The 24,368-nt window shown below is 39.7% G+C and overlaps 1 protein-coding gene across 4 annotated transcripts in view; it reads right to left on the reverse strand.

Moving 5' to 3' along the window:
• Nucleotides 1-1,757: 1,757 nt before the first annotated feature.
• The window catches only part of FBXO15 (F-box protein 15), a 47,320-nt gene continuing 24,709 nt past the window's right edge, over nucleotides 1,758-24,368 (reverse strand). For all 4 annotated transcript variants that reach the window (XM_058557298.1, XM_058557297.1, XM_058557300.1 and 1 more), the window contains 2 exons: nucleotides 6,284-6,408; nucleotides 1,758-2,142 (listed from right to left, as the gene is read on the reverse strand). In XM_058557298.1, the coding sequence (XP_058413281.1) occupies nucleotides 1,873-2,142; nucleotides 6,284-6,408 (395 nt within the window). In that variant the 3' untranslated portion in view covers nucleotides 1,758-1,872. The remainder of the gene's footprint in view (nucleotides 2,143-6,283; nucleotides 6,409-24,368) is intronic.

The raw sequence follows: 24,368 nt of genomic DNA on the forward strand, positions 1-24,368 counted from the left end.
GAAGATTACTTAGAAATACAGAGGCAACTATGAGAAGAAACAGCTTTAAGAAGCTGAACATTATCCCAGGCCTTGAAAAGGCAAGTGGAGGCGGGGGTGAGTCTTCTAGCGTCACTTGGTGATGTGTGGTGTGTGCACATTTCTTCAGAGACACACTTAAACACACCCCGACTCGGGGAACGCCTTTCCTCTGCCTCCCTTAGCCCTCCCCCAGCACTGCCTGAGAAACTTCGCTTCAAAGTCAACTCAGAGTGAAATAGCTACTGAGTATGAATTATGAGCCTGGCATCCTGTTAGGTGCTGGAGATGGAGAAGTAAACAAGATGACACAGTTCTGCTCACAGGACCAGCAGTCTGGCAAGCAGACAGACAGTAAGCACAGACTCAATTCAATATGGACAACTGTTATAACAGGAAGCCCCAACCTGCAAGTTTCCCAGTGTATTGCCATCACGGAAGTACCTGGTTCCCATTCCATCCAGTACCATTAAACCAGGGGAAAGGAGAACAGTGCCCTTTTCCTGGCTCTACCTCACTTCAATATTTTCAAGATCCCTGCACAACGTAACCCAGTGAGTTCAAGGAGTCACCACACAGTGTTTTGTGGTTGTCTTACAATTCAGTCCTGCAAGAGACACGTGGCTTCCGCCACCTGCCTCTCCTGACATCTTGTCCTCTTCCATCTAGGCTCACTGCTCAAGCCACTGCCTCTCCATCCCCCAACTCTCATCCAGGTGGGGCAGCTGCTCTACATCCCCTCCCGGGTGATACCATGAAATAAAGTCGTCCTGTGCTCTCCCCTCCCAAGGGCTCCGGCCCAAAGCTAGGAGGTCGAGAGAGTGAGAATGGTGTCAGCAGCTGGAAGCCTTTTTACTCTCACACTTCTTTGGCCAAGAACCTAATATCTGTCCCAAAATCTTTTATTGCTGTCTTCAAACTCTTTATGCTACACTCACATACACACACAAACACCTCCAAAGAGAAAACCGAACAGATAATTCAATATAAGAAAGAGAAACAGAAAGGAGGGAAGTTGAAGCATGCATGCCCCAGTAGGAGCAATGCAGTATTTCAAAAATCACTTCTGAGAATAACTTTAACTGGGAGACAAAAATGTGATCAAAAAATAATCAACACAATTTACAACAAATTTAGAACCGAATCCCTAAAAAACATGCTTAGATACATGTTACCTCTATTTGAACCCAAACATCTGTCAATTCTCTTAAAACATTTCTGCAGTGGAAGTGTTCACTAACTCATCTATCTGTCCCCACTAATGGAGAATCGGGTGTCTCAACTGCATTTGTATCACACTTTGCTCTTTTAGGCAATAAAAATTTCTGTGATGATTTCAGATACATCTTTCCTTGTGAAGTAGGCTATTTTATTTTGTTTTATTAAATACTAATGTGGCTGCAGAATGCCATGAATATAGCACTAATTTTAATGAATACCATTAAGTTCATATTTAAATATATTTTCCCATTTGGGGTTCTAACCGATAAAGAAAAAAAAAAGCCTACCTATACAACATACACACACACACAAACACACACACACACATATCACGTGATCACATGCTTAAGTAGAATTTCTTGTTTTTTAAATTCTAAGGGCAGAAGAGAAGTAAATACCTTTTTTCTTTTTATTTTATATGAATTTTCATTGGCATGTGCTATTTTCATGTTTTTAAAATTTAACTTAATCCTCTGAACATTAACTTTAAAATGACCCAGGAATCACAATTTCTAACGTGAAATAAGAAGACAAACAGACTACTGCTTTATTTTCATTTCCAACACCAAGAACAAATCTGGTTAGTCCAAAATAAAGAAATAGCAACAATAATTTGCCAGCTACTGCTAATACTTAGTATTCTGTCCCAAACCAATGGTTTATCTTTGCCACACTAAGGTAAAGGACCAGGCTGACAATGAAGTACTCCTCCGTCTCCTCAATCCACAGCAGCTCCACGTGCACTTTTCCTTCCGAGTCCACGTAGTCAACATAGTATGTCTGTCCCAAGAAATTAGGGCCGTCAGAGGGCCTCGGAGAAGATCTCACGCAAACCGGGGAACTGAAACACCAAAAGGGTTTCCTATATTCATCCAAAAGAGTTATGTCCATTACAGAACAAGTCTACAAAATAAACACAAATATTTACAAATATAAGGATAAGATAGTTAGACATGATTTTCAGGTCTAATTAATAAATCTGTAAATGTATAAATGAAATCTTGTCATGAAGGATGAACAAGAGTTAAGTGCAAGAGGAGAAAGAAGAGAAGAGAGAACAGAATTACAGGAAGGGAGAACAGCATACACAAAAAGCGCAGAAGACCGCAACAGGTCTGCAGTACTAGAGATTACTCGCCATGGGGTCAGGTTGGCTCTGCCAATCATCACACCTTTGGCACCCGCCCATGGTAACTGTTGCCAATAAGTGCAGGTCAGATAAATGAATGAGAGCAATATAATGGGGGTGGAAGCAGCAAGAACAGCCACAGGGATGTCGGTTATTGTTATACACTAGCAAAGAGATGGTAAAAGCCCTCGATTACCAGTGGTAGTAACTCACAGGAAAGAAGAGATGGAAGAAATATTTATAAGACAAACTGAGCAGAATCGGTGGGGTAGAGAACCTCTGCTGGGCCCTCCCAACCCTATCTACAGTCTCAGCGGATGCCCCAATCCCTGCTTCACAGAGTGCACTGGCCATCTCCTCCTTAGTTCTTCTGGAACCTTGCTCCTTACTCTCCATCCTGCCTGAGGGGTCTCCTCTTCCATTTGGTTCCTTCTCCATAACAAATCGCTTCCATCCTTGGGGTTGCAAAGAGGGTAAGGCATTGGGGGATGTATTTTAGAACCTCCCTCAAACCTTCATCCCACTCACCCTCCATCCTTCTCCTCAAAAGAGCTATGTTTCCAATTATCCTTTCCAATCAGTCTCTCTCAGCATGAACTTCTAGAATGTAGACACCTAAGCAGTAAGCAGAACTCACCTTCCCCATAGCAGTAAATCAGTTTTCCACACCTGCACCCCATTTACCAATGAACTCTGCCAGATTCAAAATGCAATGTCGGGGGAGAGTGCAGTACTCGCACAGAGGGGAATATCGCATTCTTTTAAAGGTGTTTGATTTTACAGGTATCATCATATTTAATCACCTATTTCAGTGCAGTACTCGTCAGCAAATTGGCCAAGGCATGTTTCTTATTGGGGCGACAGGGCACAGCCACCGCAACATGTTGAACCTGTGATATGCCCATCAGCAGGTTCTACTGAACTCAACTATTCCCAAATAAAGAGGAACCAGAGTTATACTCAAATATCTAGCTTAAATTAAACTTCATGTCAAGCTCCATACAGATCTAGAAGTCACATTAAAGTAACATCAAAAAATGCCAAGGCATGAAACAAAAAAGTAAAAGGAACACGTACAAGAAAGGCCTTACCAAAAGAAACTCCCTCAATCAGCACTTCTGGTAGGAACTCAGAGAAGACAGACCAGGAGAGCACTTGATTCTGAATTATACTGAAGACTGCAGCAGGGCGACTGCCCTAGCTATTCAAAACGACTTGGTAAAATAGCACGGCAACCAGCTACAGAGCACCTGTCCTGTGTGGGTTCATTACTAACACCAGTCACTGTAAGCACCTCTAAATGCATCTGATATCATAATCTGACTTGAAAAAAAAGAGAAAGAAAAAACCAATCTGTTTATAACGTTATTTTTTTTTTTAATTTTTAAAGTTTAATAATCTACCATATAAAATTACGAGTTGTTGGGGGGCCGGCCCGGTGGCACAAGTGGTTAAGTGCGCGTGCTCCGCTGCGGTGGCCCGGAGTTCGCCAGTTCGGATCCCGGGCGCGCACCAACGCACCGCTTGGAAAGCCATGCTGTGGCGGCGTCCCATATAAAGTGGCGGAAGATGGGCACAGATGTTAGCCCAGGGTCAGTCTTCCTCAGCGGGGGGAAAAAAAAAAAGAGGAGGATTGGCAGATGTTAGCACAGGGCTGATCTTCCTCACAAAAAAAAAAAAAAAAAAATTACGAGTTGTTGAAGTTAGACTCCAGGCACTCGAGCTACAGATGATTCTGATCTGAGGGACCTCGGTGCCAGGAAGTGCTGGCTGGAGGTCACCATACTTCCATGCTCCTCTGAAGGAGAAGATTCTTCTGGGAACAATAAGCTGGGAGGACCTCAGAGACCCCTTTCCTGACGACACATCACTTCAAACAACACAATGCAGCAGGCAGCTCCTCTGTCATTATCATCAATATCATGTTTTCGCTTTTTTGTCCTGTGACCAGATTTGGGTGACACACTTTCTTACTGACCGGCACTCTGATGGGTGTTTGAAATGACAGAGTTAGGAGGCTCCTTCTCAGAGGCCATTCTACAATCTCCAAGAAAAGTAGGAGTTTTAGTTTGTTGGTTTTTAGTAGTTATATGTACCTAAGAAACTTATTCTATCATATGCCCTTGCTTATAAAAAGTTTTCAACTCCTTGAAATTGATTTCTTAAAGGATAGTTTATAGTTCCAGTATACTAAGGGGATCAGACACCTAGAGGAAAATTCCTAACTGCAGGGCAAACACAAGGGATATGGCATCATTTACTTGACCTTTTTTCTTTAGGAACTCTAAAGACATTTTTAGTCTTAATACCAAACTCAAAATTATAAGCAACAAAATGCAAATCGAGCATATCCACCCACAGGCCCCAGGGAGTGGGTACAGGCTCTGCGGCTCCCCTCCACCTTCTCCCCAGCCCATCTGAGACAAGGAGTTAACAGGGAAAACTGTCCAAGGGACACACAGTCCAGGCCCAACTTTAAGGGCTGGAAATCCTGTTTTCAGATCAAGCCATTTTGCTAGAAACCTGCGTGCAGGAGTCACACTGCTTAGTGACCTACAGAATCACGGCTTGGAGCTCATTCTGAAGCTTTACCCTCAGCCTCTGTGAGCTCTGCTGTGCATTTGCTGCTAAAATGCTATTTAGGATTGGTCCATTACGTAGCTTTGTCTGCCCTACATAAAGTCCCACTGGAGACTGTGCTTTTAATGATCAGAGCTGGATAAAGGTTTGTTTCTTCGTATAATTACTACACTTCCTTTTCATCCCTAAAGAGAACTAAATAACTGTTCTCATCCTGCTCTAAATACCAGAAAACACAGAACAAATAATATTATTTTTATAATTATGCTGACCCTTTAAGTCTGTCATATCTATATTCTTCTCTTCCTGGTCCTCAAGGACTAGTTTGATTTTAATATTTTATTTTAGTACATATTTTTATTATAAGCCCCATCTAAATCCATAAAAAGAAGAAGTCAAGTCTGTGCTCTTACAGACATGAAACAACATTCTCTTGTACATGATAAACAAAAGCTTTACTGAAGTTTAAACATTTGTTTACAAATAAGAAGGATTAATAAAACATCTCATTATATCAAATAGCTCAAGTGATATACATAAATAACAAGTGGCTAAAGAGATAATACTTAATGATAGCTAAGTGTTTTTAATGTTCAATGATAACACTGCTCTTGATCTCAGTCATCATCACGCTCTAATAAGGTGTCCACAAACGTATGGCAGGATAAAGCCACGTTACTGGAGGCCCTCTGCATTCATAGGAGATCGAGCCCACTGAATATGAAAATCCTATTCATCCCACAAAATAAAGATGGAGAGCGTGAGAAGCAAGAGCAGCCATGGGCACAAGGATCACAGAAGAAAATGAAACTCTGTGAGAACAGCTCTCATTCGCCTTCTCCTCCTCCTCCTCCCTCCTTCCCTGACACCAATTCCCAACCACTAAATCAACTCTCCCATCCATATGGCTACTTTCTGATGGAGGTATAAATTGATTTAACTGTTCAAGGAAATATCTGTATCCTGGAACTTATAACTGCAATAAATTTTACATTGGTGCATGAGTAATTAAGATGTCTTTGAGTAAATGCTACTTGCCTGCTCCAACATACAGCTCCCCTCTTTCTCCACAAAACAGACAGACAGATAGACAGAGGGGCTTCAAAGGAGTGCAGGGTGCAAACAACACTGCTCAGAAACACTTCTGCATGCTACCTACCACTCCCACCCCACCACACTCAACGACCAACAGAAGGTACTCAATTAGCATGTGAATCTTCAGACGCCAGGACAATAAATCTAAGACTTTAAAAGCAGTATCATAGATATACATCAAGAGACATTTTTTATTATACAGAAAACAGGTTACTTTAAGAAAAGAAAATAACAAATTACCTTTATAAAGCCATCTAAAACATCGGTTCTCCAATAGAAGCCAACTTTCCCAATAAGGGGCAGGTGTTTCGCGTTATTTTTAAAATTTATAGCAGTGAGCTTCACATATCCATTTTCAATGTATCCTGAAAAGATATAAGATTTTTTAAATTATGATATACCAATGCAGGACAAGTCAAGATTCTTTAGGTCTGCTACTCCATAAAGGATGCCTCATATAGCTAAGTACTAGACTCAGTGATGGAGGAAAACAGCGGCATATAGCTAATTCAGACGTCTGGTTTGAGACCAGGGCAGCATACCTGCATTCCAGAGACAGAGATATGAGTGTGTACTTGAGAAAAGTGATCTCAAAGGTGAGTCTGGGGAGCTGCCTGGGGTGAACCTGGAGATCCGCCCTGTCACTGATGGGGAGACTGCTGAGGAGGCAAAGGTTCTTCAGATTTGATTAAGCTAACAGCAATGAAAACAGAAAACCAGAACTGTGGAACTTAAGAAAACAGAGGCCAGAAATGGACATCAGATGTGACGGAGCAAGGAGAGAGATGTCCAGAGAAATGAGGGGTTTGAGAGCAGGTGAATATGGAAGAGATAAAGGAAGAAGCCCAGCACACATAAACATCTTTGCACATGCTTATAAATAAGTCCTTGCTCATGCTTACCAAAAGCTTGAGACCAGAGCCCTGCCCCCGAGTAGCTCAAAACTGACTAACAGCAGCCTCACCACTGCTAAGAGCCCATCACAACCCAGGCGCATACGCGCTCCACTTCCCAAGGCACTTGTGGTGGGGGAGCCTTCACATGACGGTGAGCTTCACATACCCATTTTAACACATCCTGAAAAGTGACCATCACGTGTAAACCACATAACAGCACCTTCACTTATACACGAGATTCCTTCAGAGACAGACAACTGAATAAAGGTAAGATCTAAGCTACAGGGCAAAGCAGACAGAAAAAGAGGGGAGAAGAGCAAATGTTCTTTGACTCTAGGTTGGTTATTTCACAGAACAAAATAAAACCAAAGCTAAGTTGCCTTGGGAGCCAAAGCCCTGTTCCAGAAATTCTATGAAGTGTTCTCACTTAAGTATAGCCAAAACATTAAATGCTTCGCCAGCAGCCTCTTCTGTGACACAATAATGGGCTTTAAGAGAGAGATCCTGTTAGACGCAGAGCATCTCCAGCCCTGCAGGAGGGCACCGTCAGCCCTTTCGTTTGGAGGAGAGAGGCAGCCCACACCTTCTTCTCGGCCTCTGGGTGATTAACAAGCACTGTGCAGCTTCTCTCCCTCACTCCCTGGTGTAGGACTGAATACCAGGTGACACTGACCCTTCCCCGGCAACAGCTCTACTGTCACCTCGGCAGGGCTCGACGGAAGAAGGAGGAAATCTGTGGAAAGCCGAGCCTCAAAGGAGGCACAGTAATGACACTTTGAATGGACCAGATGTGGCTCGGCTCTGCTCTGTATTACTGCGCAGCCATGTGTAGAATCGAGAGAGACCTCTGAGTGGCTGGCACGTGTGCTGGCAGCTGGACGGTGCCGTACAGAAAACTGCGAGTTCATTTTCCATGTGGCTTGTCCTCAGGACACTGCAGAAAATGGACCCATAAGTACAACAGCCAATAACATTTCAATGGCAATTGTCTGAGCTAATAAACATGAAATCACTGTAGGAAGCAATGACTGTTGTTATTTTGTTACCATCAGATATTCTCCCACTTCAGAACAACTATAACATTTGCAGTATCTTAAAAGGTCAGCGCTCTTCCTACCAACTCTCTGTAACCGCTTATACCTATAAAAGAAAAAGGTTCATCTCCTCCTACATTTAAACAATCTGCCCATAGAACCTATCTGTGAAAGTGTGTGTATATAAAATAGGTAATATTTTTGAGTACTTATTGCACACCAAGCACTGTATTAAGAACTTTATGTACAGTAGCTTAAAAGACTACTTTAAAAGAACACCTTAAAATAATACTATTAATTAGGTATTATGGTTTTCTGAATTCACAGGTGAGAAAACTATGCACAGGGAGCTTAATAGTACCTTATCTAAGGTCATACCGCTAGTAAGTGGCAGAGACATGATTCAAACCTTGTTCTGTGTCTAGAGTCCATGTTATAATAGATTAAAACATATAGAAAAAGGAAAAAATATAATCACCAATTAGTTTAAAGACTAGCTGAGAATTTATAATGTAGATTTAAATTCTTACAAAGTTTTGCTTTCATATTACTGCCAAGAGAGAAAAATCTATAAGTTAGCAGACAAGATACGCTAGGGGATCATTTATGGCTCCCCAAAATTTTTGTTAATTTCTCCATCTGTGAGCCCCACAGTCACTATCTCCCATTTCAACCTTCCTATAACTAAAGCATTAGTGACCTGGGTTCCTTCACTGTGAGCTAATACACCCTTATTGAATTCCTGTGTCACTTAAACCATTTAGAATAAATTCTGTTGCTGGAGACTCTAACCTTAACCTACCAATGCAAAGAAATACAACTCAAGGCTCACCACCCTTGGCTCCAATGACATTCACTTACAAGCCTTTATACTTTATACTTTTAACTGGCCTTTAGAGTCATAAAGACCTCATTCCAAACTCTGCCCAGCCATTTACCATCTGTGTAACCACGGTCAAGCTCCAAGCTAAGTAAAATAAGGATACAAATAGAAAGTACTATATAAGTCTTTGTGAGCATTAATGGAATAACATATCTTAACATTACAGGGTAGACTATTATATATCCAGGCTAAGCATGCTAAGCACCTTACATGCGTTATCTCAACAATAACACTCTATCTAAAGAGCCAAACCTACTGCCAAGCAGAAGGTAGAGATGTACTATGTTCATGGATTACAAGACTCCATATTAAGACATCCATTTACCCAAATTGATCTATAGAGTTAATGCAATCCCAATTATAATCCTAGCAGGCATTCTGATAAATAATTTATAATCAGTATAAATAATAATATTTGACAAGCTGATTCTAAAATTAATATGGAAATCATAAGGACCTAAAATAGCCACACATTCCTGAAGAGAAAAAGTGACTTCAAGACTTACTAACAGCAATCAAGACAGTGTGGTATTGCTATAAAGATTAACAGAATAGAATAGGGTCCAGAACCAGACCAACACTTTTACAAGCAATTATTTTTGACCAAGACATCAAATAATTCAATGAGAAAAGAAAGTCTTTTCACAAATGGTTCAAAAAACAATTTGCTATCCATATGGGAAAACAGAATGAAGCTCAACCTCTTTCCTCGTGCTTTACACTAAAATTAATTAGGCATGGATCATAGACTTAAATGTAAAAGCTAAAACAATAATACAGCTGGAAGAAAAGAAAGAATATTTCCATAACCTGGGGTAGGAAAAGTTTTTTAGGACAAAAAAACAAAACAATAACCATAAAATAAAAAACTGACAAATTAGATTTCATCAAAATGAGAAACTTCTAAAAAGATACCATTAAGGAAATGAATAAACAAGCCATAGACTGGGAAAAAAATATTTGCAAAATATTTATCTGACAAAGGACTGCTATCCAGAATACATAAAGAACACCCACATTCAGGAATAAAGAGACAAATAACACATTATTTTAAAAAAAGGCAAAAGGATTAAGAGGCACTTCAAAAAGAAGATATGCAAATGGATAATAAGCACATGAAAAAATGCTTAACATTACTGGTCATTAAAAAATGCATATCAAAATCAAGATGAAATACTACCACTACCACACACTAGACTAGCTAAAATATAAGACTAATAACATCAAATGTTGGCCAGGATACAGAGCAACCAGAACACTCATGCACTGCTGATGGGAGTGTAAAACAGTACAGCCTCTCTAAAAAAACTAGGGGCAATTTCTTATACACAAAATTTTCTTATACATAAAAAAACGTTTTGCAATTTTTAATACATAAAGCTACCCTAAGACCCAACAATTCCAGTCAGAGGTATTTAGCCAAGAGAAAAGAAAACATTTGTCCACAAAAAAGACTTTCACAAGAATTCTATGGCAGCTTTATTCATAACAGCCCAAAACAGAAAACAACCCAAATTTCCTGTCCATCAACATGGTGAGCAAATTGTGGCATACTCACTCAACGGAATACTACTCATCAATAAATAGGAATGACTATCAGTACCTGCAACAGTATTGATGAAACGCAAAGATGTTTTGCAGAAACTAAGAATCTGGACACAAAAAAGTGAAAGAATCTGGAAACAAAAGAGTATATACAGTATGATCCCATTGATATGAGTTCTAGAACAAGAGAAACTAAGCTATGGTGAAAAAAATCACAAAAATGTACGTGGGAGTTCTTGTACTATTCTTGTAATTTTTTCTAAGCTGGAAATTATATCAAAATAAAAAGGTTACAGAAAAAGCAGCATTCAGGAAACGTTAGCTGTTAACAAACAGCTGTATTGACCTTCCCTTGAAGGTCTCCTCTGCTCATTGCACTGGCCGCTCTTCTCCCATCCAGCCTGTAACTCTGGGCATGCCCCACAGCTGTGTCCTCAGATCTTCTTCAGCTTCCCCCATTCCCTTAGGGAGTTCAGTCCCTCAAAACTTCAACATTCACCTCAGGGGCTGATAGCACCCTTCTACCTATTCTACTCCCTTCCTTTTCTAAACCCCCACTGCACACACTTGGGCATTTAATTATACCGGATTGTTTCTACATGCTAGATCCGGTTCCTCAAATAACCTACAGTCTTTGGGAATAAAGGTCACATCTTCTATGGCATATTAATGGCACAAATAACATCTCTCATTTCTCATTAGAGCTCATTTTTTGCCTTATAAATAGAACAAATAAAAGGTGGAAAGAATGTGGGCAGGAGAGACTGACTGATCAGTTGATTGGATAATTTTCCTAAAGCAAACAGAAAGAAGAGGGAAGAGGGCTTAAATTAGATTAGAACTGCCTGAGGCGGAAAAAACAGAACACAGGTTAAATGAACAGATGAACTCGATGAGCAGGAATTGAATGAGACAGGACCCTCAATCACCATCTCAGACACCAACTTAGTAACAGACAAGCGGAACAGACCTCAGTAAGCAACTCCCAGGTTCATGTGTAAATCTTGGGTAAAGAGGTAGGGAGACCCTACAAACTCAAAAATATTTGCCACAGAGTATTAACAATTTAAAGCTGCAGAGACCTGATGCTACAAAGGAATAATTAATAACAAGATGGTATAATCATTAAATTCTAATGGTCAAATAAAATTGGCAGTATCTCTTTAGGAGAGAAAATCTTTAGTATTCCCCCATTCCCTGTTAGGTATCTAACATAAATCTCCTCAACGCATGTACATGGCCTTCTCTTTTTCTCAGCTAATTATTTTCATATACCTCTGTTATTTTCCAAATGCCTGATAAACATGAAATTTAAGTAGCTACATAGAGACATAGATCATGGACTTATCAAGAGAGAAGGCCTCTGAACATGATAAGGATCAGAACTCTCTCTTCCAGTTTCGTTTGTTATATAGGTTCAAAAGTGAAATGAATCGGAGCTGTATTAGTGGGAGATTGAAAAACCAGAACTTTCAAATCTTTAGGACAACTGCTCTCTCCAGTTCAGACTTGGGGGATGTGATGACATCAATAAAATGTATAATCTTTTGAGCCAGAGTCTCTACTTACTTCATATTAGCTAGGACCCTAACAGGCTACATCTGCAGGTGGAATTGTTCCTGATATTGGTGACAATTAACTTGATTTTAAAGAGAATAAACTGTGTACTTAGACTCTCTGCAAGTTCAATGTTTATTAATTCAACAGTGTTTGAAAATAGCTTTTTGTATCAATGTATTTAAAGGTTCAGATTGGTATTTTCACAAGACCCAGCTCTGTTTTCCACGCCTTTGAACATATTTTCTATCAGTCCAGTCCATTTGAGTATAAACTATTTTTTCTAGACTACTCGTTCCAAAGAAGTTTAAGGGAAAAGTATATGGATATTTGTTTGGGGCTCTCCAACACCTGTTCTGCTTCTCTTGCTAAGCATACTCCAATTGTTTCTCTGAGAAACACACCCAGGTGAGTCCCCACACTTCAGATGGTAGAAGCCAGGCTCAGATATGGAGCATTCCATTCATCTGGCCACATGACTGAGTCAAGGATGAGTTCATGACCCAACCAGAGCCAAGGAGATGCAATGAGACTCTTGGGGGAGGGTGTACTGGAAAGGAGAACCTTAGACTCGGACGTGAGATCTAGAGCTGCCTTAGAGGGAGGAAGTCTAACTCAAAGTACAGCGAAGCAAGGAGAATCAGAATGGGAAAGAGATAGACAGGCTGCTTAGACATATCCAGTCCCACTGACGGGCAAGGAGCCCATGCATCAAACTGCACTTGAAATAAAAACCTTCCCCTGGATTTTTCAACAGCATAAATCCTTCCTGCTAAACCAGTTTCAGGTTAGATTTTTCTGTAGCTTTCAACAAAAGAAAGTTTTTTATCCATACAGAAGTGTTTTTTTCTTTTAAAATAATTTTGGAATCAGAAAACAGGAATATATTTATCAGTGGAAGACAAGTTGATGGGAAAACAGATTTGAGATGATGAAGAGATAAGAGTACAAATGGCTAAATAAAGGTCCCAGAGCAGGTAGGAGCAGATATATTTAAGAATAGAAATTGGGAAGTACGTTTTGGAAAGAAGTGGGACATCTTTTTCTCTGAAATAGGAAAAAAAATAAGAATACAAAGAGACTGTGATACAGCGAAGATGTGACGGCAGATAAGAGGGGAGGATGAGGAAGCACAACAGGGTGAGAGTTTTTCTCAGCACAGCAGGTAGTGAGCCCAAGAACAAGGAATGGAGGAGGAAGATGACTGTGGTCATATCTGAATAGCATTTCTGTGAAATATAAAGGGAAATTAGCAAGAGCTGATTAAATGATTTCTGAGTAGCAACAAGGGGTAACTTGAAACCTGGTAAGTTGAACCTCCACGGACAACAGCATTTGTGATTCTCCACAAGGAAGTGCTGCGCACTCAATAAGTGAAAAAAGCACCATCAAGGTAAGCAGTGTTAGTCTTCAACAGAGGGAAGCCACAGGGCCACAAGGAAAGGGATTCTGTGGAGCTACAGAGGATGAGACCGACAGTGGAACCCAGGCAGGCACTCAGAAAAATGAAGCCAGGAAGGCAGCAAAGAACCAGAAGAATGAGAAGAAACCCAAACAGTTCTGTAGAAGGAAGGCCCGGGAATCACGGATGGTAAGACAGTTGTGATCTGAGAAGCAGCTCCAAGCTCAACGTCCTACAGATCTAAACTCCTAACACCAACTAAATTCACACCACGGGACAAATTAGAAAATCCATCGCTTATGTTTCTTATTAGACTTATCTTCCTCAAACTAGTTGTTTTAAGGAAGAGATTCTATTTCCACAATTGCCTTCATAAATAACCATGAAGGCACAATATCTTATTGAAACAATATACTTGAAAATGAAAGTATAAACAAAATAAAGGGCTCATATCTTTCCCTTTAAATGACTGAAAGAATTCAAATCGCCAGAGAGAAAGAACAAATCAAAATCTGAGGTCAAGTCTCACACAGCAGTCAGAGTCCAGAAATGCAGAGAAGACGAGAAGGGCTCACCTAAGTCTTCAGCAGCTGAGGCTCCTCCTGGCACGCCCTGCGTTACAGGCAGGGCCAGCTTCAAGTGCACAACCCGCACAGCTGCAAAGGGCCCCTCTTGGTCAAATGCTCTGCTGCTGCCATTTTGAAATTCTTAATTTTCTAATGAGGAGCCCCACAGTTTCGTTTTGCACTGGGCTCCACAAATCATGTGACCTATCCTGCTTCCAGGTCCAGTGCCTACTCCTGACGAGCTCTCACACAAAAATATGGAGATCTGGGTTCTCTCCTTCTGTAAACAGTAATTTGTAATGCTGATTTTTCATAATGGGTCACCAGATGTACAAAACAGGAAAAACGTACTCATAACCATTGATGAAGATGCTATAGAGAATTATCTGTTCTAATTTTTCTGGGTAATCACTACCCAGAAAAGACTGTCCTATTTCTAATGCCTTCCTGTTATGACAAATGCTTAGAGAGGATAATCTGAACTAGAAACATAGCGAGTCATTAGTATCAAGGAGAGAACAAGAGAGTCATCTATTTCTGGAATCACAACAACGAAAATGAGATAACATGCTATATATGAAAAATAAGTGAAACAAACAATAAAACTTGAAAAGCAGAATTTCTCAAAGAGAGGTTAACTGGGCTTATCAGGTTCTGCTGCTGAAGAGTTGAACAACTCTACTTTTTTGGTAGGAGAAAAGAAGTTTCTAAGGCCCATACCTTCTTTCTATCCCCTCAACATTTTCTACCGTGTCTTACAGAGTAAGAACTGAATATTTATTATTTAATCAGCATTTTTATGAAAAGTATATCGTAAAAACTCTATAGGATACAGAACAAATCTAACAAACAGATAATGGAAACATAATCTAAAAGTATTTCTTCACAACAGCAACACAAAAATGAAGTACCAATGAGTGGAGAAAGGTGCAGGATCTACATAAAGATCATTTCTCCCAAGGGCAGTGAAGGAAACTTAAATAAATGGAGAGATAGTCCAAAACCCTAAATAAAAATATATCAATTCCTTCCAAATTAATGTACACATTTAATACAAATCAGATCAAAATCCAAATGAGATATTTTAAAACTGGGCCAAATGATTATTAAATGATTAATTTAATTAAATTAAATTAATTAAATTAAATGATTTCACTCATTCTAAAAGAATGAGTGAAAATAATTGAGAAATCTTTGATAAAAGTTCATTAGTAAGAAATTTTATATTAGGGGAGGGACACATATTTTCATAACAAAATACACAAGTAAAGCTTAAAATATCTTCTTCTCTGGTGGGGACACAAGAAGAAGGGGCACTGATCCTCAACAGAGAGAAAGAATCCTAAGAGGGAAGGGTATGGGAATCTATAGGCTGTGGATAATTTTTACATTAATCAAAATGAAGCATGGGTTTACATACAATCAAAACCTTTGAGAGATCCAAAACAATATATACCAAACTAAAAGGCAAAAGACAAAATGGAGAAAATATTTGCAATGACTATAACTCATATAAATCTCGTAAACATTTAAACCAATGGAACCAATCACACATAAACAAACGGACATTCATTAGAAGAGAAATATAAAAACAGATGACAACAGCAGCAGCACATGCCAAGTATCCAGGAAACACTCCTCATTACCTCACTTGAATCCTCGAGGAATCCTGGAAGGTAGGTTCTGACGTGACCGCATTTTGCAGGCGAGGACACTAATGACGGCCCCAGTCACACACCCGTGAGAGGCAGTACTGAAGTCGGATCCTACGAAGGTGCTTCTTAAACAGCCTACCCGATGGCTGCTATAAGAACCATAGTAGCTTTTTTAGATAGTCAACCTGACAGCCAAAGATATATGCAAATTTCAAACAATCAGATGTCCCTTTCACCTCTCAAATCTTCAAATATTTTTCAAAATAATGCTCATGATAATAGTGCTATAATCATGAAAAATGGAGACCTAAATGCCCAACATTAGGAGAATGGGTCAATAACTCATGATAACCCAAACAATGGAATGTCACATAACTTTTCAAAATCAAATTTTCAAAAACTATTTAGTGACATGGGAAAATGCTCACAATGTAATGGTAAGGGGAAAAAGCAGAATACGACATTTTTCACATAATATCGTCCACAGAAATAAATATAGTTATATATTTGAAAACGGACCATTAATTGTCCTTCAGTGATTTTTTATTTACTTCTTTATAAACTTCTATATATTCAGAATTTTCAAATCCCCTAATAAGAAAAGGACATTAGTTTTTAAACGCATTTTTAGAACAACTCAGAAAGTCAAATGACAGATGCAGTATACTTTGTTATTTAAAAATCCTTTCCCTTTGCTTCCTTACTATCACTCTCCCTCTCAATACTGATAAAAAGACCAAAACATGCTGTACTGTGCAAAACCTTCTTCCTTCAGCTTCTGAAAATTGGTAATAATTAGCTTAATACTAAGATCAAAAAATACACATTCCTTCATACTTTGCATTGCTGATCATGCCCTTTTTCAAGCTCTATTTACACTTCAAAGACACAACTGGACCATTTCTTGTCTGCTCTTTCACGGCTGTACCATACTCTCATCAAAGTGTTCATGGACAGCCGTGCAGAAAAGAGTGAACACAGCAGGCCTGAGACTGTCTATGCTTAGAAACGTTGCTTGCAAGGTTGGCCCTTGCTGGTGTCTGGGAACTTGGATTTCGGGAGTGTTCCCAACTCACCATTCCTAACTGAGAAGAGTGGCTCACTGTGCCTAGACGGTTTATACCAACAATGTGGTTTATGCCGAACATCTTCTTTCCTTGTGGGAGTCTAGAATTTTGGTACGTGCCAGGCAGAGGGTGCCTATGTAACCAGCCCCCAATAAAAACCCTAAGTGGTGAGTCTCTAACCAGCTTATCAGGTAGAAATCTCACTCGTGTTGTCACAACTCATTCCTGTACGACTCCACCAGGACAGGCCCTTGGAAGCTCCACCTGGTTTCCTCCAGACTGCACTCCTGGCAACTTGTCCCTCTGCTGATTTTGCTCTGCTCCCTCTCACTGTACAAACCTCGGCCATTAACACAGCTCTACCCCGAGTCCTCTGAGTCCCCTAGGGGATCACTGACCTGGGGCTGTTCTTGGGGACCCAATGCCAACAGTCCACCCATACTTCCAAAAGAACAGAAGACAAACGCATACGGAAAAGCACCCAGTGTTTTATAAAGCTTACCTCAAGCTTTCATTTACAGATGACTCTGTCAGTACTTCCTTCAGTTTATCCCTCCCTCCCTCTCGCCTCTCATAAATCCAACGTAGGTGACAAAATATCGTTTCACCTAAACTTCCTTTTAGCTTAACTTTAGTGGCAATACACAAAGAAGCAGGTAGCAAATATGTGCTGGTTCAGGGATCACAATTTTTTCTTTGAAAAGACATGCTTTTAAGAGGCTGGCCCAGTGGCATAGCGGTTAAGTGCGCGCACCCTGCTTCGGCGGCCCGGGGTTCGCAGGCTCGGATCCCGGGCGTGCACCGACGCACCGCTTGTTGAGCCATGCTGTGGCGGCGTTCCATATAAAGCAGAGGAAGATAGACACGGATGTTAGCCCAGGGCCAGTCTTCCTCAGCAACAAAAAAGAGGAGGATTGGCATCAGATATTAGCTCATGGCTAATCTTCCTCACAAAAAAGAAAAAAGAGAGATCCTTTTAAGAAAACTCTTAATGCAGCCATGACTTGTCAAAATGGCAGGACACATAATAATACAAAGAGAGAACACTTCCCAGTTCGTTGGGGAGGAATATGACAAAGTTCCAAGAAGAAGCAGCAAATAAGTCTTTAGGGAAAGAGAAAGGACAGAGATACTTTTTATTCACTATCAGGTCGTGCTGAGGGGGAGTAAATCCTGTCCTAGACACAGGTCTGACTGAGGGAGAGTATGTCTGGAAGCTCGAGCTTTGCACTATGAAACTGGGGGACCCAGGCTACTCCTGAGCATGCCAGAACAGAACCTGCTCTGATCTGAAAGCAACAAAGGGCGGAAAACACAGGAGGGCTTGGCGGTCACCAGCCCAGGAACCGTGCCTGCCAGACACATGTTGGGGCCCCAACTGGACGAGGACAGCACTGGCCGAGCGCACGGACCCTGTGGGTTGGCCGGAGAGGTGACACTTACCCCTGAGTGTCTACCACTGAGTCAGCTCGAGCATGATCCTCTCTTCTCTGTCTCAGGAATCTCACAGCAGGCAATAAGGGCTCACTAGCGTCTTTCAGTTTGTTTTTAGTAACATGTATTGTAAGGAAAAAAAAAAATTTCAAAGGACCTTGTAGCAAAGTACATGAGACAGGGCTAAGAAAATAGAACAAAGGGATATTTTGTTCAGAAAAAATATTGTCACCGAGTGGTAGAGAGCATCAAATGGCCAGTACTCCCTCTGAATGCTTCATTGGGATTGTTCTGTCTGAATATAAGCATGTCATGAATCCTTTAATTATTTGTATTCCTCGCATAGTCAATTCCAGAGATCCTTTTAGCCTATCTTAGGCAAATTATTATATACAATGCAGTCTATACTAACACTCTAAAGAAGTACATACATATCCTCTAAAGGATGAAGACATACTTAGATTTATAGATATATTACAGTATAATTAACTAAAATAGCTACTAATTGCTTTGCTATAAGTCCAATATTTATCAAAATAATTTGACGAAAGAATCTGGAACTGCAAAAGATGTGTACAGGTATTTTGCTCCACTCCTCTGGGTATCTACTGCTTTAGTAGGACCACACTTCCTTGTTACTGTAGTTCTATAGTGTGTTTAACAGTTGGTAAGGCCAGTCCTCTCTTACTACTCATTTTTAAAATTTAATCAAGACCTGGATGGTGATCACACATGTGTTTGCTTCACGATAATTCGTTTTATGCATTTCTCTGTGTTATCATTTCACAATACAAAGAAGTTCAATTACAAAAAAGAGAAAAGCAAGGGAACAATGAACACAATATACAGAATTGTGGTAACACAATACACAGAACTGGCAGGAAGAGATGAAGAGGAGAGCAGGAGAGACATGCAGGGGGCTTCAAAGTTACTGTAATGGTCTATACCTTAAACTGTGTGGCGGCTACATGGTTTTTCTTAATTGTTTTTCTCTAGCCTAAATACATATCATACATAGAAAAGATTACACTATCTCACAATTAACATTTAAAAATTTTTTTATCAGCCATTCCATATGCATATGTGTTTTTCTAACTGGATTTTAGACGCAACTTGGCAAGTTGCATAGTAAATTCCCAGAACCGCAATGAATTTGTGGACTAAACTGGTACATCCTCAAAACTCTTATTTAAAGATGGAATGTTGGAAATGGCCCAACAAAATGACCACTTCAGGCTCTGTTGATGAATTATGTCATATTGAAAGCTGCGTCCTTTCCACTGCCGCATGACCCCCACTACCTCGGTCGGGACCACTCCCCATTAACCTGTCTGAACATCAAATTAATTGCTTTTCCCATCCCCAGCTCCTCTTGGTCTGCTTTTCCTCAGAACCCTCCAGGATTCCTAGAGCCACCCCTCCCAGGTGTGCCTGTCACCTGGCTCAGCAGGCTTCTCTGTACCCAACCATGGAGGGCAGGCACCGTGTGTGACACACGTCTGTCCCCCCACACCAGCACATTCCCTGCATTCAGTAACTGTTTGTCAATAAGTGAATCAAATAAACAAATCGGCCTCGTCCCCTTTACTTCCTACCACTTCCTACAGACAGCCTCCTTAGAGTCAGGCCTGGTTTCTCACGTCTCACTGATGACAAACAGTGGATAGAGCCACGTCAATTCTAGGCACATGATGATAAAACATTTTATCCTTGATAGGGAGAAAGTGTTCTTAAAAAACAGGGGCAAAGTGCTGCCCTCCCCAACTGCAATGACATAGCCGGCATTTACTAAATATACCACACAATACCACAAGAGAGTGTCTCAAAAACTGTAGAGGACGTTCGAGTTTGTCTTTTTTTAAATGTGAGAATGATCTGATAGCAACAGCGCCCTCTGCTGATTCCAAATCGCAGAACCACGCGCAGAGGAAGTGCATCTTGATTCTTGTGTAGTCTTCTTATGATGTTGAAAACAACAGATGAAAGGTGAATTATTCCCATCTCAGCTTCCCATTCTCCTTCATTTTACCTAGCCTTTTGCATGTTATAATAATCATCTAACCTTCTCTGGGGTTTATCAGCATTAACAGAAAATTGGCTTAAATGCTACTTCAGCAAGCGAGCAGGGAAGAGACCTAGCTGACCACCCTTACGATGGTAACACTTTGAAAAGACAGAGTCACCCACACAAGGAGACATCCTCTAGAGGCGTATCACTGAAAAGCACAAATACAGGGGAGGCAGTGTCACCAAGTGTTGAAGACCCTCAGCTCTGGAGTCAGCAGGCCTGGGTGCAGACGGAGCTCCACAACGTGCGAGCTGTATGTGATTAGAGAACTGACCTACAGGATCAGCTTCAGCCGCTTCGTCAACGACAGCAGAGATAACAGTATCCAACTCACAGGCTTGCTATGAAGATTAGGTTAAATAATTAATATAAATATAAAACACTTAGCAAGACCCTGTAATGAGTGCTCATAAATGTTCTCTGTCACTATTGACGTCAGCATTATTAAGGGCCTAGCTTGCGTATGAGGAGTGCATACAAAGCTTAATCAACACTATGCCGTATTTGTTTAGGAGAGGGTGAGTCCTCTTCTCTGAAGTTCTAGATACCCCCCTAAGACAGACCTAGACCTAAGAGACCTAATCCATGGAGAATATAGCAATCAGGCTCTCAAGGAGACTGTAGATCATGTCAGACAAGCAATGCTGGAAGTGAGGGGGCACCTGAGGACACGAGGGTTGGAGTCACAGAGAGCAAGAGACTAACTTCTTCCTAACACCAGCCCTGAGGGCATAGGAGTTTGTACCTTGGGTATAGATTAGGGCATGCAGGAGCACCCTCAATGGCATATACTGGAAGGGGGATGAGATTTTATTCTCTATTTTAAATATGAGAATAAAGGTAAACAGGTTGAAGTACAGAGAAACCAATTTGGGCTCAATCAAAGGCAGAATTTTCACACCTTCACAAAACTGGGTGGGCTGTTCCCGGGGCAAAGCAAATTCAAGCCCAGGAGGGGTCATTCTCTAGATAACTTTTCAGTTCCTTTCTAATTCTGAGAGTCCAAGATTCTAGGCACAGCAGAAAGAACACTGAAGAAAAACAAGAAAACTTGCAAATTAAACAATCTAAGCAATCAATTAAAAGAAGCTAGAAAAATGGGGGCCGGCCCAGTGGCGTAGCAGTTAAGTTCACGTGCTGTGCTTCAGTGCCCGGGGTTCGAAGGTTCAGATCCCAGGCACGGACTGACGCACCACTCGTCAAGCCATGCTGTGGCGGCATCCCACATAAAGCAGAGGAAGATGGGCATGGATGTTAGTCCAGGGCCAATCTTCCTCAGAAAAAAGAGGAGGATTGGCAATGGATGTTAGCTCAGGGCTAGTCCTCCTCATAAAAAAAAAAAAAAAAAAAAAAAGGCTAGGAAAAGAAAAAGATCAAAAATAAACCTAAAGAAAACAAATGCTTTTCTAGGATATCATATAAATACTAAAACTGAGTCAATGAAAAGTGGAAAACCTGATTATGACTGGATCAGAAACAGACTAAAAAATGAAAACTATAGATACCCTAATCTGTGAGTTTAAACAGAAAAACACTAAATACCAAATAACTGAAACTAGTAACTAAAAATAAGCACATGTATGATAAGAGGAGCTTATCCTAGGGATTTTAGGATGTTTACCATTAGAAGATATATTAATGAAATTCACTACATGAATAATATAAAAAAGAAAAAATCATATGATCAATAGTTGCCCAAAGATGTGTTTGATAACACTTCAAAATAATTCCTGATTTTTAAAAAAAATCCAACCAATCTAGGAATATAAAGAACACATTTGTAAGAACACATAACAAAAACATAGAACAAATATACTTAGTAATAAAACATCTTATTAACTTAACATCCCCATTAAGTTGGAAATACCTCTCATAGGAGGAACTTGCCAGTGTCTTTCAAGGTTATATATGCATTTACTCTTTGCGCTACCAATCCTATTTCTAGGAAGGTACCCCAAAGGCAAGCTGACAAACTATGAAATGGTGTATGAACAAGGATATTCACTACACCACTATCTGTACCAGCAAAGCTGGAAACCATGGAAAGAAACCACTAACAAACTATACAGCTGTTTTAAAAAGAGAGAATGAGAAAGATCTCTATCTCATTCTAAAGAGTAATCTTCAGAATATATGAATCAAGAAAAAGCAAGGAACTTAGAAGGGAGTATAGTGTGCCTCATTAAAAACAACTAGAAGAAAGACAAACATATTGATGTATAAGCATTATATATTCAAAAAGAAGCATTTAAGAACAAGCCAAAGGCTAATATAAAGGGTCACCTCTGGAGGGGAAAGAACAGGGGTGAAGGGACAAGAGTAGAAGGAAACCTCTCTGAATTACCTTGTTTTACAGTTTCAAACCTTGGAACCATGTAAATGTGGCATATAATCTTCTTTAAATGTACCAAAAAAAAAGCAAAGCAATCCTGACAAACTGACTGAAACAAATCACTCTAATAGTATACCAAAGTGGTAGCATAAACACACAGAGAAGAATTATTTTAGTTACTTAACTTTATATCTCTAGTATAATTGATCTTAAGCACAGAAAGAACCACAAGGAAATTCTTAAAATAACATTCCATAGGCTCATTATTAGTAATAATATCTGTATTGTTATTTGGAAATTATAATATACTGTAATGCAGTTTGGAATAAAGACTTTCAACATAATAAAACAGATACAAGTATATAAATTAAAAAGTTAATAAAAAACCCTAAGACCTTTAATTTAAATGAATGCATGATTTATTTATTTACATTATAAAATTTACAAACTTCTTAGCTCTGCCTACTAAAAACCCTAAAAGGAATGAAAACCTAAAAGTAATGTGCATCTCTAGGATCCAGATTATGTCTCTAAATACAATAGCGTAGTGGGAACTAAAAGGAACCAGAACTCCTAAGGAAAACAGACAATTCCAGGTCTGGGCAGGAAACAGACAAAATGAGCTTGTCATGTTAGAACAAGCGAGCTACCAAAGATGACCAGAGTCATGTCAGAAGAACAGAGGAGCAGATGACCAACGACAGGACAATTTGACCATCACAATAACAATAAAAAGAACAATGACTACAAATACACTAAAATACATAAACTATATTTATTAATCTATGAGTTCATAATAATACCCCCCAAAAAACTGACAAGTTATCTTTGAAGACTATTAGAGCATTATCTCACTATTTTGTAAATTAATAAAGAGAGAGACTCAAGCATGTACCCTGCCTTTCTGGTACTAACTATATTTCATGGTAACTAACTAGTTAACAAGAGAAAACTCTTCTTTACAGAAGAATCCTAGCTAAAACAAGTAGAAAGAATGATAGAACTAGGGAGTTATCCTTTGGCAATCTCTAATAAAATAATGGATATAGGTACCCATCAATTGGTAAACATTCATGGAGGAATTTATAATAGAAGGAGCAGGTTGAAAAATCCCTGAACCCAGTGATCAATCTTAACATAACTAATATTTAGAAAAGTAGATACTATGTCCTTCTGATAATTGCAATAGGAACTACAGGGCATCACCTACAAAGTCTTCTTGCCAAAGAAAGAAAAACTTAACTCTGATCAAGCCTCTAGATATGACTATGGGAGAAAGAGAAACATGCTAATACCAGAAACAATCATCCAAAATGTAGAAAATTGTATAGACAAATAACAGATCCAGTTTCTTCAACAAATACATGGCATGAAAAAAGGAATGGACTGTCATAGATCATAAAAGACTTACCAAGCATACTGACCAAAGCAAAGACACAAATAAGCTTAAAGTAAAAGAATGGAAAGTTACACCATGCTAACACTAGTCAAAGAAAGCTGCTGTGCTTATGTTTACATCAGATGGAATAGATTTCAGACCAAAGAATACTACCAGGAATAAAGAGAGTCATCTCATAGACGACGAAGGGGTCAATTAGTCAAGAGGACATAAGAATCTTCAATGTTTACGAATAAAATTACAGAGCTTCAAAATACATGTAGCAAAAACTGATAGAACATCACGAGAAATACACAAATCCACAATTATAGTTGTAGATTTCAATACTCCTCTCGATAATTGATAAAACAAGTAATCAGAAAATCAACAAGGATATAGCAGACTTCAACGCTCTCAACCAACTTTACCTGATTAACATTTACAAGACACTCCACTCAACAACAGCAGAACATACGTTCTTCTTAAGTGCACATGGAACATATACCAA

This window comes from Diceros bicornis, chromosome 16, assembly GCF_020826845.1.
Source record: "Diceros bicornis minor isolate mBicDic1 chromosome 16, mDicBic1.mat.cur, whole genome shotgun sequence".
Lineage (NCBI taxonomy): Eukaryota > Metazoa > Chordata > Mammalia > Perissodactyla > Rhinocerotidae > Diceros > Diceros bicornis.